We start from the raw sequence: 12,087 nt of genomic DNA on the forward strand, positions 1-12,087 counted from the left end.
CCATGTGCAAAATTCGTAATATGGTTTGTATGGTAAAAAGTCTAGAATTTCAATAATATCAAGAAAAAAAATAACTTTTATAACAATTTCAATCTTTATCGATGGTAAAATTTTCGTGCCTTTGTCATCAAATGCACAAAAAAATCAGTTTGGACCTTAACTATTAAACTGTCAGCTATTAACTCACTTACCTTACATGTCAAATGTCGCAATATTTTTTCCACATTTCCAGTTATTCTCGTTTTGTGCTACATATTTTTTAACAATCTGAGTGAAAATAACTTCCCACGCTTACCACATGTCCATTAGTTCATTTTTAAATCCCGAAATAATTTGACAGTTTTAATAGGGGAATTCCTTGATTTTTTTATACTTATTATTCGCTCGTATATACAGAACTTCGAGTGTATTTGAATATTGCGTATAAAGGGTATAACTTGGATAACTCAGGATCCCGGCAAAGTAATTAGTTTTTCATTCGGACCAATGTGTACCGAGCGATCCAATGACATAAAAGTTAGTATAAATATTATACAAATATTTTGTTCAAGTGGTGAAGCAAAAGCAAATACGAAATATAATTGGTTATAAAATGTGTGTAAAGAGATAGTGACCAGTATAAGTGTAATCGAGAGTAGCGGTTATTTCAAATAAGTCCGCAACAGCTTCACCATCATGTCAAAATTAATTTGAATGTTTAAGTGTGTGTCTCAACTGTATATTACGCTCACTTTATCTTGTCTACGTTATTCCTATCTATTCCAACTTTTATGTCATTGGCGATAACACTTTTAAAAAAGCAGATATTAGTCGCGGTAAGTGAATTCGGATTTGAGGTATATCCATAAAATACATGAGCCGATATGGACCGTGATTTGTGGTAACAAAAAATCACATAAGCCAAATATCGGTTGGTTTTTGAATCCGCGAATCACGGTCAGCGACCCTACCTTTCAGGGCCCCTGAGATCGTTCACTACTCACTGGCAATTTGTTTGACCAAAATCCATGGAGGTAAAATTTAACTACTTTCAGGTGACGGTTGTCAAAGTTATGCTATTTAAGCGCAATATACTCGATATACTGGATAAACGAGCGTGTGTCAAGTATAGAAAAATAAAAGGAATTCCCCTAAAATAATTTAAATTTTTGCTCGATAACTTATATGACTAACAAAAGTTTAAATTGAATAATGAAAACATTTTCAATATTTTATTTTGCGTTGAATAAATCGCATTCTACTGTCAAATTTGTAAATTGGTACAATTTCATGACAATGTAAAATATACTGGCCTTTCTAACTAAATATTTCGTCCAAGGCTAATTTATATTGATACTTCTATAGAATTTTACCAAGTGAATCCTCTTATACACCATTAGTCTCTATAGCAAACCGGTTTCTTCCTTGTACGAAATGATATTCCTCGTTCGAAATTGAAAACACTAGGCTAACAAATATAATAAATTACCGTCGATCTCAGCTAATAACTAGCTGAGTTGTTTTATTTCTTATTTACTACAAGTTCCACATGCGGTGTGGAATACGTTTACATTGCTGAATTTTTTGACATTTGAAATTTTTTGTTGCTAATCTGTTGGTTTCTGGTTTTTGTTTCAAGTGATCAAGTGAAATTTGGTTTTCGATTTTACGTTACAATAGTTTTATCAAAATTCTTAGCTTTTTGTATTTTAAATAAATTTTTTGATTGTTTTTAGCCCCGTACGAAGTACGAAGGGGCTTATAGGATTACAATGCCGTGTGTAATTGATGGAATTCGAAGCAGACGGTAAGGGCAAAGTGTTTGCCTATGTTCATAGATGACGAATCCGCAATAAAAATTTGGGCCGTCTGTCCGTCTGTCCGTCTGTCTGTCACGTCGATATCTTGAGTAAATCAAATCCGATTTCAACAAATTTTTTTTCCCTGAAAGATAGTCAAAATAGTGAGGCTAAGTTCGAAGATGGGCATATTCGGGTCGGCCCTTCGTGAGTTAGGGCCACCTAAGTGATTTAAGGTCTTTTGGTGATATTTATGGCAAAATAAACGATGGAAATGTAAATGAAACGGCAAATGATAGGTATTGTCAATACCAATCCAGGAAAAAAAATCGGGTGAGTGGACCGTGAGTTAGGGCCTTAGAAGTGAAAAGCTACTAGGGCCCTATGTGTATTTTACATAGAACTCGAGTAAATTTCATTCGTTTTTCGTAATTTTTGTGTCATTTGGAAGGTAATCAAAGGCCGAATAGAATGTTGTTGAAAAAAAAATTAAATTTGGGTCCTCGGACTAAGGCCGCTACTAGGGCCCTATGCGTATTTTACATACAACTCGAGTAAATTTCATCCGTTTTTCGTAATTTTTGTTTCATTTGAAAGATAATCGAACACCGAATAGGATGTTGTTGAAAAAAAAATTAAATTTGGGTCCTTGGACTAAGGCCGCTACTAGGGTCCTATGTGTATTTTACATATAACTCGAGCAAATTTCATCCGTTTTTCGTAATTTTTGTTTCATTTGGAAGGTAATCAAAGGCAGAATAGAATGTTGTTGAAAAAAAAAATTAAATTTGGGTCCTCGGACTAAGGCCGCTACTAGGGCCCTATGTGTATTTTACATATAACTCGAGGTAATTTCATCCGTTTTTTGTATTTTTTGTTTCATTTGGAAGGTAATCAAATGCCGAATAGAATGTAGTTGAAAAAAAAAAAATTTGGATCCTCGGACTGAGGCCGATACTAGGCCCTATGTGTATTTATACTCAATAAATTAAAATTTTAGGGCTATTTGAAATTTTTGTTTTATTTGAAAGGAACGTCGTACGGGGCTTCGTAATTGCGCTATGCGCAATTTCTAAGATGTACACATTTCATAATAATTTTACTTTAACTACACTTACGGGCGCAATAGACTTACGGGTTCGTACGGGGCTCAGTCGCAGCAAACGCTTCGACTGTTCTGATGGCTCGTTGTGAAGTTGAATAACGTATAGCTCGATCAATTAATGTAAATAAAAATAAATGTTTTGTTCGTGTTTCGTTAAACCATTCCGAAGTTTTGATGTGTGCCTAATCTAGAAAGTATAAAATTCTACGAATTGCTAAGTCCGCTGTTTCGCTTTCCCAATATTCTAATGAGAACAATTTGCTCTATCAGTAAAGGAATTTACTTTTCTAAATTTTTGTTGAATGAGCAAAAATGTGAAGTGTCTTTTGTCAGCGAATTTAGAGGAATTCTTTTGAAAAGCAGTCCGACCGATTTTCTAGTTGAACAAAGGAGGGACGGATCGATTTTTTTCAAACTTGTACACTTCTTCCGAATTCGTCAGTCAGATCTAAACAGGAAACGGAATAGATCTCTACGGTTGACACTGGCAGTGCGATCGTATGCCAAAATTTGTGTGCAAACAAAACACAGCCAACTTCGCAAAGGGTGGAAATTTTTGAAATATTTTTTAGGAAAATTGAATTAAACAGTTTTAGCAACCGTAAAATGTTGATATTTGAAGTCAAGGAAAATAAAATCGTTGAATTGCTCGAAAAAATGTCTAAAATTTGTTGCTGCATTTGTAGGAATTTAAAAAATATTCCGCTTTTTCGAGGTTGGCTAGATTAGTTTGCACACAAGATCGTCACTGAGCTGTGCTGTCATCAGTTTCGCAAAGCGAGGCGATCTATAGATTTAGATTATACTATTACCCATTGAATTGTATTGAACGAAAAAAAAATGAAAAGCTAGAAAAAATGACAATCTATTGTTGGTGACTGTAATATCAGTAGATATCGCACACAAAATTCACTTTTATTCTTGACGACATTAGCGAAATAGACTGATTAAGGCCCGTCATTGGGAAATGACAGGACAGTTTTCCGAAAATGTATGGAAAATTTTATCACAAAAATTCACGGAAAAAATTCAAAGAAACTCACCTCTTATGCTTTCCATTGTATTCGGGCATAGTCTCTTTAGGTCGCCAAGGCATATTTGAACACTAAACACTTTTTACTCGATGCAAAAACAAAAAGTTTTTTTTTGTTTTGTCGCGACAAAAACACAGAAAATATTTCGACACAACTGTAACACTCCGCTATTATAAGTACTAGAATGAATGTTTGCTGTGTTCACTTCGGCGGTAAAATATTTTCATTCAAAAAAGTGTCCCACACTTCAACGATGGTAGACATTTATTAAAATTGTAACCTCTCCCACTTCTTCAGTATAAGCTAACAAGACTTCGCTGAGCCTAATTATGCCAACTCTTTGAATAAAAATATCGGCTGAGGTCGAACAATTCTCCGCTGAACTTTAACAAACCTCCGCTGAGCTCTAATAATTCTCCTCTGAGCTTTGACAAACCTCTAATGAGGTCTAATAATTCTCCGCTACGCTTCAGTAAGAGTCCGTCAGACCTTAGCACGTTGTAGTAAGGCAATGAAGCTAAGCGAACACTCAATAAGCATCAGCGGATACCTAATAATTGTTGCTATGATTTTATAAGACTGCACTTAGCTTTAACAGATCTCCGCTGAGTGACCGATTCGCTCCATTAAGCCTTCCTGCAACTTGCTTAGACCTAACGGACACTTCCTGAAGCCTAGCGGAGAATTATTAGAGCTCAGCGGAGGTTTGTTAAAGCTCAGCGAAGAATTATTAGAGCTCAGCAGAGAATTATTAGAACTCAGCCGATATTTTTATTCAAAGAGGTGGCATAATTTGACTTCGCGAAGTCTTCTTAGCTTACTAAAGAGGAACGAACATTTATTTACGCTCAGCGCAGACTTACGAGAGGCTAAATTGTTAATGAATACTCTCCCATTGTTGAAAGAATGTCCGCTGAGCTCTCGTAAAGCTTTAAAAAATAGTCGATGAGCATTATTAAATGTATACGCTACCCTTTGTCAACTGTTTCATGATTTTTATAATATGTCCGACACTTTTTTGAATGAAAATATTTTACCGCCGAAGTGAACACAGCAAACATTCATTCTAGTACTTATAGTAGCGGAGTGTCACAGTTGTGTCGAAATATTTTCTGTGTTTTTGTCGCGACAAAACAAAAAAACAACTTTTTGTTTTTGCATCGAGTAAAAAGTGTTTTAGATTTCAATTATGCCTTGACGACCTAAAGAGACTATGCCCGAATACAATGGAAAGCATAAGAGGTGAGTTTCTTTGAATTTTTTCGGTGAATTTTTGTGATAAAATTTTAAATACATTTTCGGGAAACAGTCCTGTCATTTCCTAATGACGGGCCTTAACCGAAAAACCGGGTTTCAGTGCTAAAAACCGCGGTTTTTTCACGGCCAAAGTTGGACAATTAACTGAAAAATTAGATCGGTTTGAATCGGTTTGCATTCCCCATACATAAAAAAAAATTACGACCACAGCTCAATTAAAACACTGAGACCGAAGATCTGATTTCACATTTCTAGATATATTAGAGAACGTCAGATTTTTTTAACGCTAAATGCCACACACTAACGCTAAATCCGTACGGTAATGGCAAATGCCGACGATAAAGGCACTTTTTCATCTCTGAATATATCAACAATCGCTGTTTGAAATTTAAAAATTAATTCATTGCCATAATTCTAAGGTCCATTAATTTGAGATTCGCCATTTATTTGCAAGAAATTTACAAAAATTAAAAATTTAATTATGAAATATGGATACAATATGGTTGCGTACGTCGTTGTGTTTACGTTGAGTCACTTGCTCTCTCCACTGCTTCCATGGCTCAAATGCTCAATCATTGCGCAATAAATAACTGATTAGTATTTGCTATTTTAATTTACTAACATAGTACCATCTAAATATTTCAGGATCGTTTTGGAACAAAATAATAAAAAACTGTGATGCTTACTCCGAGGGATTAACCAAACGAAAACACTACAACTAATAAACTGATTCAGGACGACTATAAACGAACAATGTTATTTTTTTTAACATTTATTTCTTGTACCATACTTAATGGAGTTTCATCGGATATAACAGGTGAATTGAGTTTTTTGTATTACAGTTTTAAGTTGAAATACACTCGCGGAATTTTGAAAACCGACACATTTTCTATTTCGTGGTTTACTGGTTTTTTGTGAATTTTGCATGTATTTTTATATGGAGAAATCAGAAACTCAAGTAAAACACCGAAACAGAAAATGTGTCGGTTTTGAAAATTCCGTGTGTGTAGCTAGTACTTTCACTTCGAGCAAAATCTTTATTTTTCAACTGTCACAACAAAATAATACGGCAGCTCGAATTTCGATAAAAAAAGCTGAGGTTATGTCGATTTGGATCAAAGTCGTCGTTTTTCGGTTGATAAAATTCGTGTTTACAGTTATTTGGAACAAACCTATAGAAATTGGAATTTCTCGATATATTGCATCCAGTTACCATATCCACATATATTAAGAAATGCAATTTTTCAAAACGTATGTTGGTGAAACAGTAACTAATCAGAAAAACAAATTTGAGCTCGATCTACTATTTTCAAAAAAATTGATGAGGTAAAATTTTGGTTCATTTTGGCAGTTTGGCATCTACAAAAAAGATCTATGGCTCATCATCTGGCTATATCAAGTTAGTTTTACTGACTATTATCTCGTAAAACTATAAATAATAAAATTCGCTCGAAAAAATGTTATTTGGGGAACTTTAAAGTTCGAAGATTTTCCAAAATTTGATGGGTTGAGATACATTGTGAAAAATCAACTCCATTTGTATCTGTGATGGTGGGTATGGTAGTGCGGGGTGTCATTGGATAGGGTGTGAAGTAAGTTACAAAACTCCAGGTTAGAGCTTCCTGCTACTTGCTTCCCCAACCACCCAGAGCACTTACAAAATTTCAGTTTTTTGAGGTTTTTCACTTGTTGGGTGGGTCGAACATCGGCGTTTGTTGGTCAATAATATTCAGCTCATCGACCTTCATAAACGTACACAATTTGACATTATTCACATTTTGTATGTTGGAGCTATTGATGAAAAACGATTTTCAAGACAACTCCGGAAAAAAACTTTTCTAAGGGTCGTGTCAGCCCAACAAAAATTTTTCGGGAAAAACGTTGTTCCACGATATTCTCACCATTGAACGACGATTCATTTGAGCCATAGCTTGTTTGGATCGCCGTCGGTTTGAATCCCAACTTTTCGAAGTTATGGCGAATTGACTCTTAAATTCGTAGATTTCCAAAGTATAAAACGGTAAAATTATAATTGTATCTTGTAGCGCGTAAGTGTTTCAGGTCATTATTTTACAAGAACACTATGAACACCACTCATACATTTGGATTTATTTTCAAACATGAACATTGCGCCTGCTCATTTTTGCTGTGCATATTTTCAGTTTATGTTCTCAGATGACATTTCGAATAACCTTGGACTCGATCTTTTGTCAACAACATACAAATGTATGTCTAGTGCGATAGTGCCCTTTTTCAAAATTTCTACCGTCCAGAGTTAATGCTAACTTGTATTACAGATCATATTTCCAAATTTAAAGAAAGCACGACAGGAAAGCAGGACAATTAAAAAATTCCGTAAAATTCTCCAAATTATTATCAGTTGAAAGGCAAACCCTTTCGCGCACCTCCAAAAACTCATCTACAAGGTGATGACCGTGATGAATTCGAAAATTTTATTTCTACTCACTCTACATGTCAAGCTGATGAATATAACACCTTTATTTTGTAATTTAGATTATACAACAGTAAAGCAACGAATGGCTTAAAATTAATTCGATGTATTTTAAAACAAATCAATTTCCATAAATATCGAATTTCACAAAAATTAATTAATGGAAATTGTGGGCAATTGTGGGTAAGATTTCTATACATCGGACCATCTCTGGTTTATATTTATCTCTTGCCTGATATATTTAACGAAACATTGCAGCTTCAAATGTGTGTCTATGTTTATTATGTATATAGTATCCATAAGTATATATATACTTTTAATAGGTTTTATCCATTACATCATTGCCTTTTCATCCGAGGCGAGGGTAGAATAAGTATGCTCCGTTTGTTTGTTCTAATACTCTAAAAATGATTTTTAGACCCGTACGAAGTACTGGGGTCTTATAGGTTTACGCATACGTTTGTAACACGTCAAATTGGACTCCCTGAGTAAGGGGAAACCTTGCATATTGCAAACATCGTGTTTCCAAAGTCTTATCGCTCGGTAAATATTGGTCCGATTGCAAAACTAATTACATTACCGGACTCCTGAGATCGCGCGCTACACACTGGCATTTTGTTTGATGGAAAAACGTCGCGTAGAAAATGTATTTTTTTTTCAGGTGACGGTTGTGAAACTTATACCGATTTATAAGATATACAAGATATACGAAACATAGGACATATACGGAGTATATTTACGTATATTTGACATCGTGAATTCCCTTAATATTTTTTTCTCAAAGTATTTATTTCACTACAAGAGATATCAGTTATTTTGTAAATTAAAACATAAGTAGTTTCGTCACCTTTAAGAGGACTGATTATATATATATATATATATAGTTTTGATAAAGCGGAATTAATAAATTTCACTTTATTTGAGATTAAAGAATGTCCGTTTAATTTAATTAAAGATCTCTTCAGTATCTCTTGCGAATGTAAGTATTCAATATTAAGTATGACAATATGAATCAAGGGGAATTACGATTATGACCCTTCTTGGTTTTCACTATCCAATTAAATAAAGAAATGCGTTTTAATTCTTTATTGTTTCAAAACGAAGTTAACAGTTCAAATGTTAATTTTACACTGGTGTCTTAAATGTTAAAGTCTTACTTATAGTCTGATCAAAACAACTTATGATCAGAGTTTTATCAGATGTTATGATTTAAGTATTTATCTTTGAAAATAGTTTTAATGCTGAATTGCATTTTGGTATTCTTTTAATTAAATGCCAAATTGCATTATGGTGAATTTGATCTTTATTTACTTTAATCTTATCTGCTTTATTTTTGATATTCTCAATCATGAGAATATTTTATGCGTGGGTTCGCCAAATGGATGCGTTGCATTTGGTTCTTTGTTTTCTTCTTGCTTTGGTTCGGTTATCATAACTCTCCCTTTCTTTAATTCAACTACAGGTTGATAAATTTGTAGGGGAACTTTACGTTGTTTACAATAAATGATGCTAGAACCAATAATCACACATAGCAAAAGTGATATAATGATAAATGAACTATTCCTGTATTGAGTTTGTACATACTGTACATCAGTTATTTTGTCCAGGTTATTTATGTTTTGAAAATGTATTTGTTCAAGAGTCATGTTAGAGACATCCACTAACTTTTTCATTTCTTTAAGTACATTTGGTAAAATTACATGATTTACATATTTTTTATTTGAAATTATTGTTTGATTTATCTGAATCTGACAATTTTCGAATTTTAACAGATAAGTTCCGTTTAGTTGAATATTTTGGGTGTTGCAGTTTTGTATTAAGACATCTTTACTATTGACTATCAAGGCCGTATTTTCTGTTATTGTCTTTATAAATGTTTCGCGATTAATCTCGAAGTTACATTCAATCATTGGATTCTCAAAGATAGTCTGGATACATTTGTCATCTATTTTGTTTAATTGATTTTTGTATTTAGTGGGGTAGTATAAAATGTTATTTAGAGAAAGTACTCCTGTAATTTCTGGTTTCAATTGTAGATGACCATTTTTATTAGGGACGGGTTCAATGATGATATTAGCATAGAGTGTTGTTCCATAATTTGGTACACTTAAAATTAGTAGCAGAGTGCTGTTATACATGGCTATTCTTAATTGAATTTCAGAGAATTCGTCTAGGGTGATATTATTATTGATTATCTCATCATAGGTGAGTATGTCTCTACTGAGAATATTTAATCTAGACATTAAAATTATTTCTTTCAGTTTTTCAATTTCACTGATCAAATCATTCATATTTTTTCGTATAAGTATTTCAAAATGAAGTTGATACATTTCTTGCTCGAATTGTGACATAGCGTGAAAGAATTCATCAATTTTGCTCATTATTTTTTTATTAGACTGATTGATGGATGAGGATATGTTTTGTAATTGTTTTGTCATTTTGTCGTTGATAGTAATTTGTTTGTCATTATTTTTTATTAATTTAGTGTTGGTCAATTGTAAATTTACGAAATGATTTTCAATGTTCTGTCTGTCGTTATCGTCCATCGTTCCATAGAGATATTTAAATCCTGTACCAAACGCGTTTACTAGTCCTCTTTTGACACGAGAGTGAGGGATTAGGGTTAGGTACTCTTTTTGTAATCGGTCAAATTCTTGAAGTAACTCGGGGGAATGGTTATTAGTACGATCGAGGCTTGATTTTATCAGTTCAATATTTATTTCGTATTCGGTTAGATTAACCGTGTGGATAATGTATCGATATGAAGACACTAGTTGAGTGTAATTTGTTTGGATCAATGTGAAACCGTTGCCGTGTGTCAAGTCATGGATTTCCAATGTTTGGGATTGTATTTGTGATAGTGTCAGGAGGATCCCTAGGAGGAAGTTCTTCATTAAATTCTTGTTCAAATTTCTTTTTTCGTTTAAATTGATCCTTATGTGAAATTATTTTTGTTGCAGTGTTTTTAATTTTTGTCTTCGAAATGATTTGTCCTTTAATTTTCTTGTATTTGTTTTTCTTATTTTTAGGTCCAGGAATAATTTTCAATAAAGTTGGATTAACGTCCTTGTCTGCTCTATTTTTATTTAATTTGTCAATAATTTTTCTCTTTCTGTTCAATGTCAATTCGTATGTGTCTTGGAAGGTTTGTGGGTTTGAAGAGAAGTGTAAATCGGAGGGTTTCGATTGCGTGGTCAAATGAAGAGTATTGTTATAATAGAAGAGGGCTTCGTATTCAAAGTCGGTATAATATGTGCGATCGTTAGCTCTTTCAGAGTTTCGAAGAACGATTATTTGCTCGTTCAGAGTTCCGTGTAGGCGTTCTATATCCGAATTTCCGGTGTGCCTATTGCTAGTAGTGGAATGATAAGCAATGTTTTTTTCTGTCAGGAATGTAAAGAATTCCAGGCTATTGAGTCCTCCTTCGTTGTCGAAAGTGACATTTTTTGGAGTACCCAAGTAATGGAAGATACGAATAGTAGCATTTAGAAGTGATTTCCATTCTCTTGTTTCTATAGGTTCGATTGCTGCAAATTTTGAAAATTTGTCAATGCAGCTGAGGAATTTTCTTTCGTTTCCTGAGAACCATATATCCATGTAGAAGCTTTGCCTTGGCTTATTAGGTGTTTGCGTTAATTCAAAAGGAAGTTTCACGGGTTGTCGATCGATTTTGGATATTGCACAAGTGTTGCAATTGTTTATCAATTTTGTAATATAAATTTTTAAATTTGGATAATAGAAATCTTTCTTTAAAGTTTGATACGTTTTTTCGATACCTGCGTGATTGCTTGTTTTAAAATGAAATAAATTTATTTTGTCCAGCAGATCTGTTTCATCGAGATTTATCAGATTTTTAGTACATACTTCTAAATTTGTTTTTATTTGGATGGATGCAGTATACGTTTGGAATTGATTATGTAATTCCAGGGTGTCAAATATTATTCCAGTTTTTATATCAGGGTGAGTGGAGATGCATTCAGATAATATTCTGTCAAAGATTTCGTTAGTGTAATTTATTTCTGAGATCGTAATGACTGTGTGGTTATGTACGAATAAATTCGTTTGTTCTGACGGTCCAATAGTCATTTTTATTTGACGAGTGAAATAATTTAAGGGTTTTTCAGAAATAGGAAGGTAATATAGATCGTCTGATTCAGCGCTGTGCTGAGTATCTAGAGATGATTCGTTATCATTAATTTTTAATTGAGACGGTGGGAAAGTCAGCGTTCGTACATTTTGTTTACAAATGTATGAATGGGAATAGAGACTTTTTTTAGTTTGGTAGAAGCGTAAGCAATGGGGACACTGTACGTCTGTCGCGTTTTTTCTTTCTAGAGCATTTATTTCTTCAGTAGGAAGTCGAGATAGAGCGTCAGCTATAACGTTGTCTTTTCCTTTTATGTGTGAGATATCAAAATTGTATTCGTTCAAACGAATTTTCCATCGTTGGAGTTTAGCATT

General features: G+C 33.6%; 1 protein-coding gene across 2 annotated transcripts in view; it reads left to right on the forward strand.

Moving 5' to 3' along the window:
• Positions 1-12,087, forward strand: part of LOC119071456 (lachesin) — a 188,497-nt gene that overhangs the window by 9,650 nt on the left and 166,760 nt on the right. For both annotated transcript variants that reach the window (XM_037176309.1, XM_037176308.1), the window contains one exon: positions 5,820-5,991. In XM_037176309.1, the coding sequence (XP_037032204.1) occupies positions 5,928-5,991 (64 nt within the window). In that variant the 5' untranslated portion in view covers positions 5,820-5,927. The remainder of the gene's footprint in view (positions 1-5,819; positions 5,992-12,087) is intronic.

The sequence above is a fragment of the Bradysia coprophila genome (genome assembly GCF_014529535.1).
Source record: "Bradysia coprophila strain Holo2 chromosome IV unlocalized genomic scaffold, BU_Bcop_v1 contig_5, whole genome shotgun sequence".
In the NCBI taxonomy this organism is placed as follows: domain Eukaryota; kingdom Metazoa; phylum Arthropoda; class Insecta; order Diptera; family Sciaridae; genus Bradysia; species Bradysia coprophila.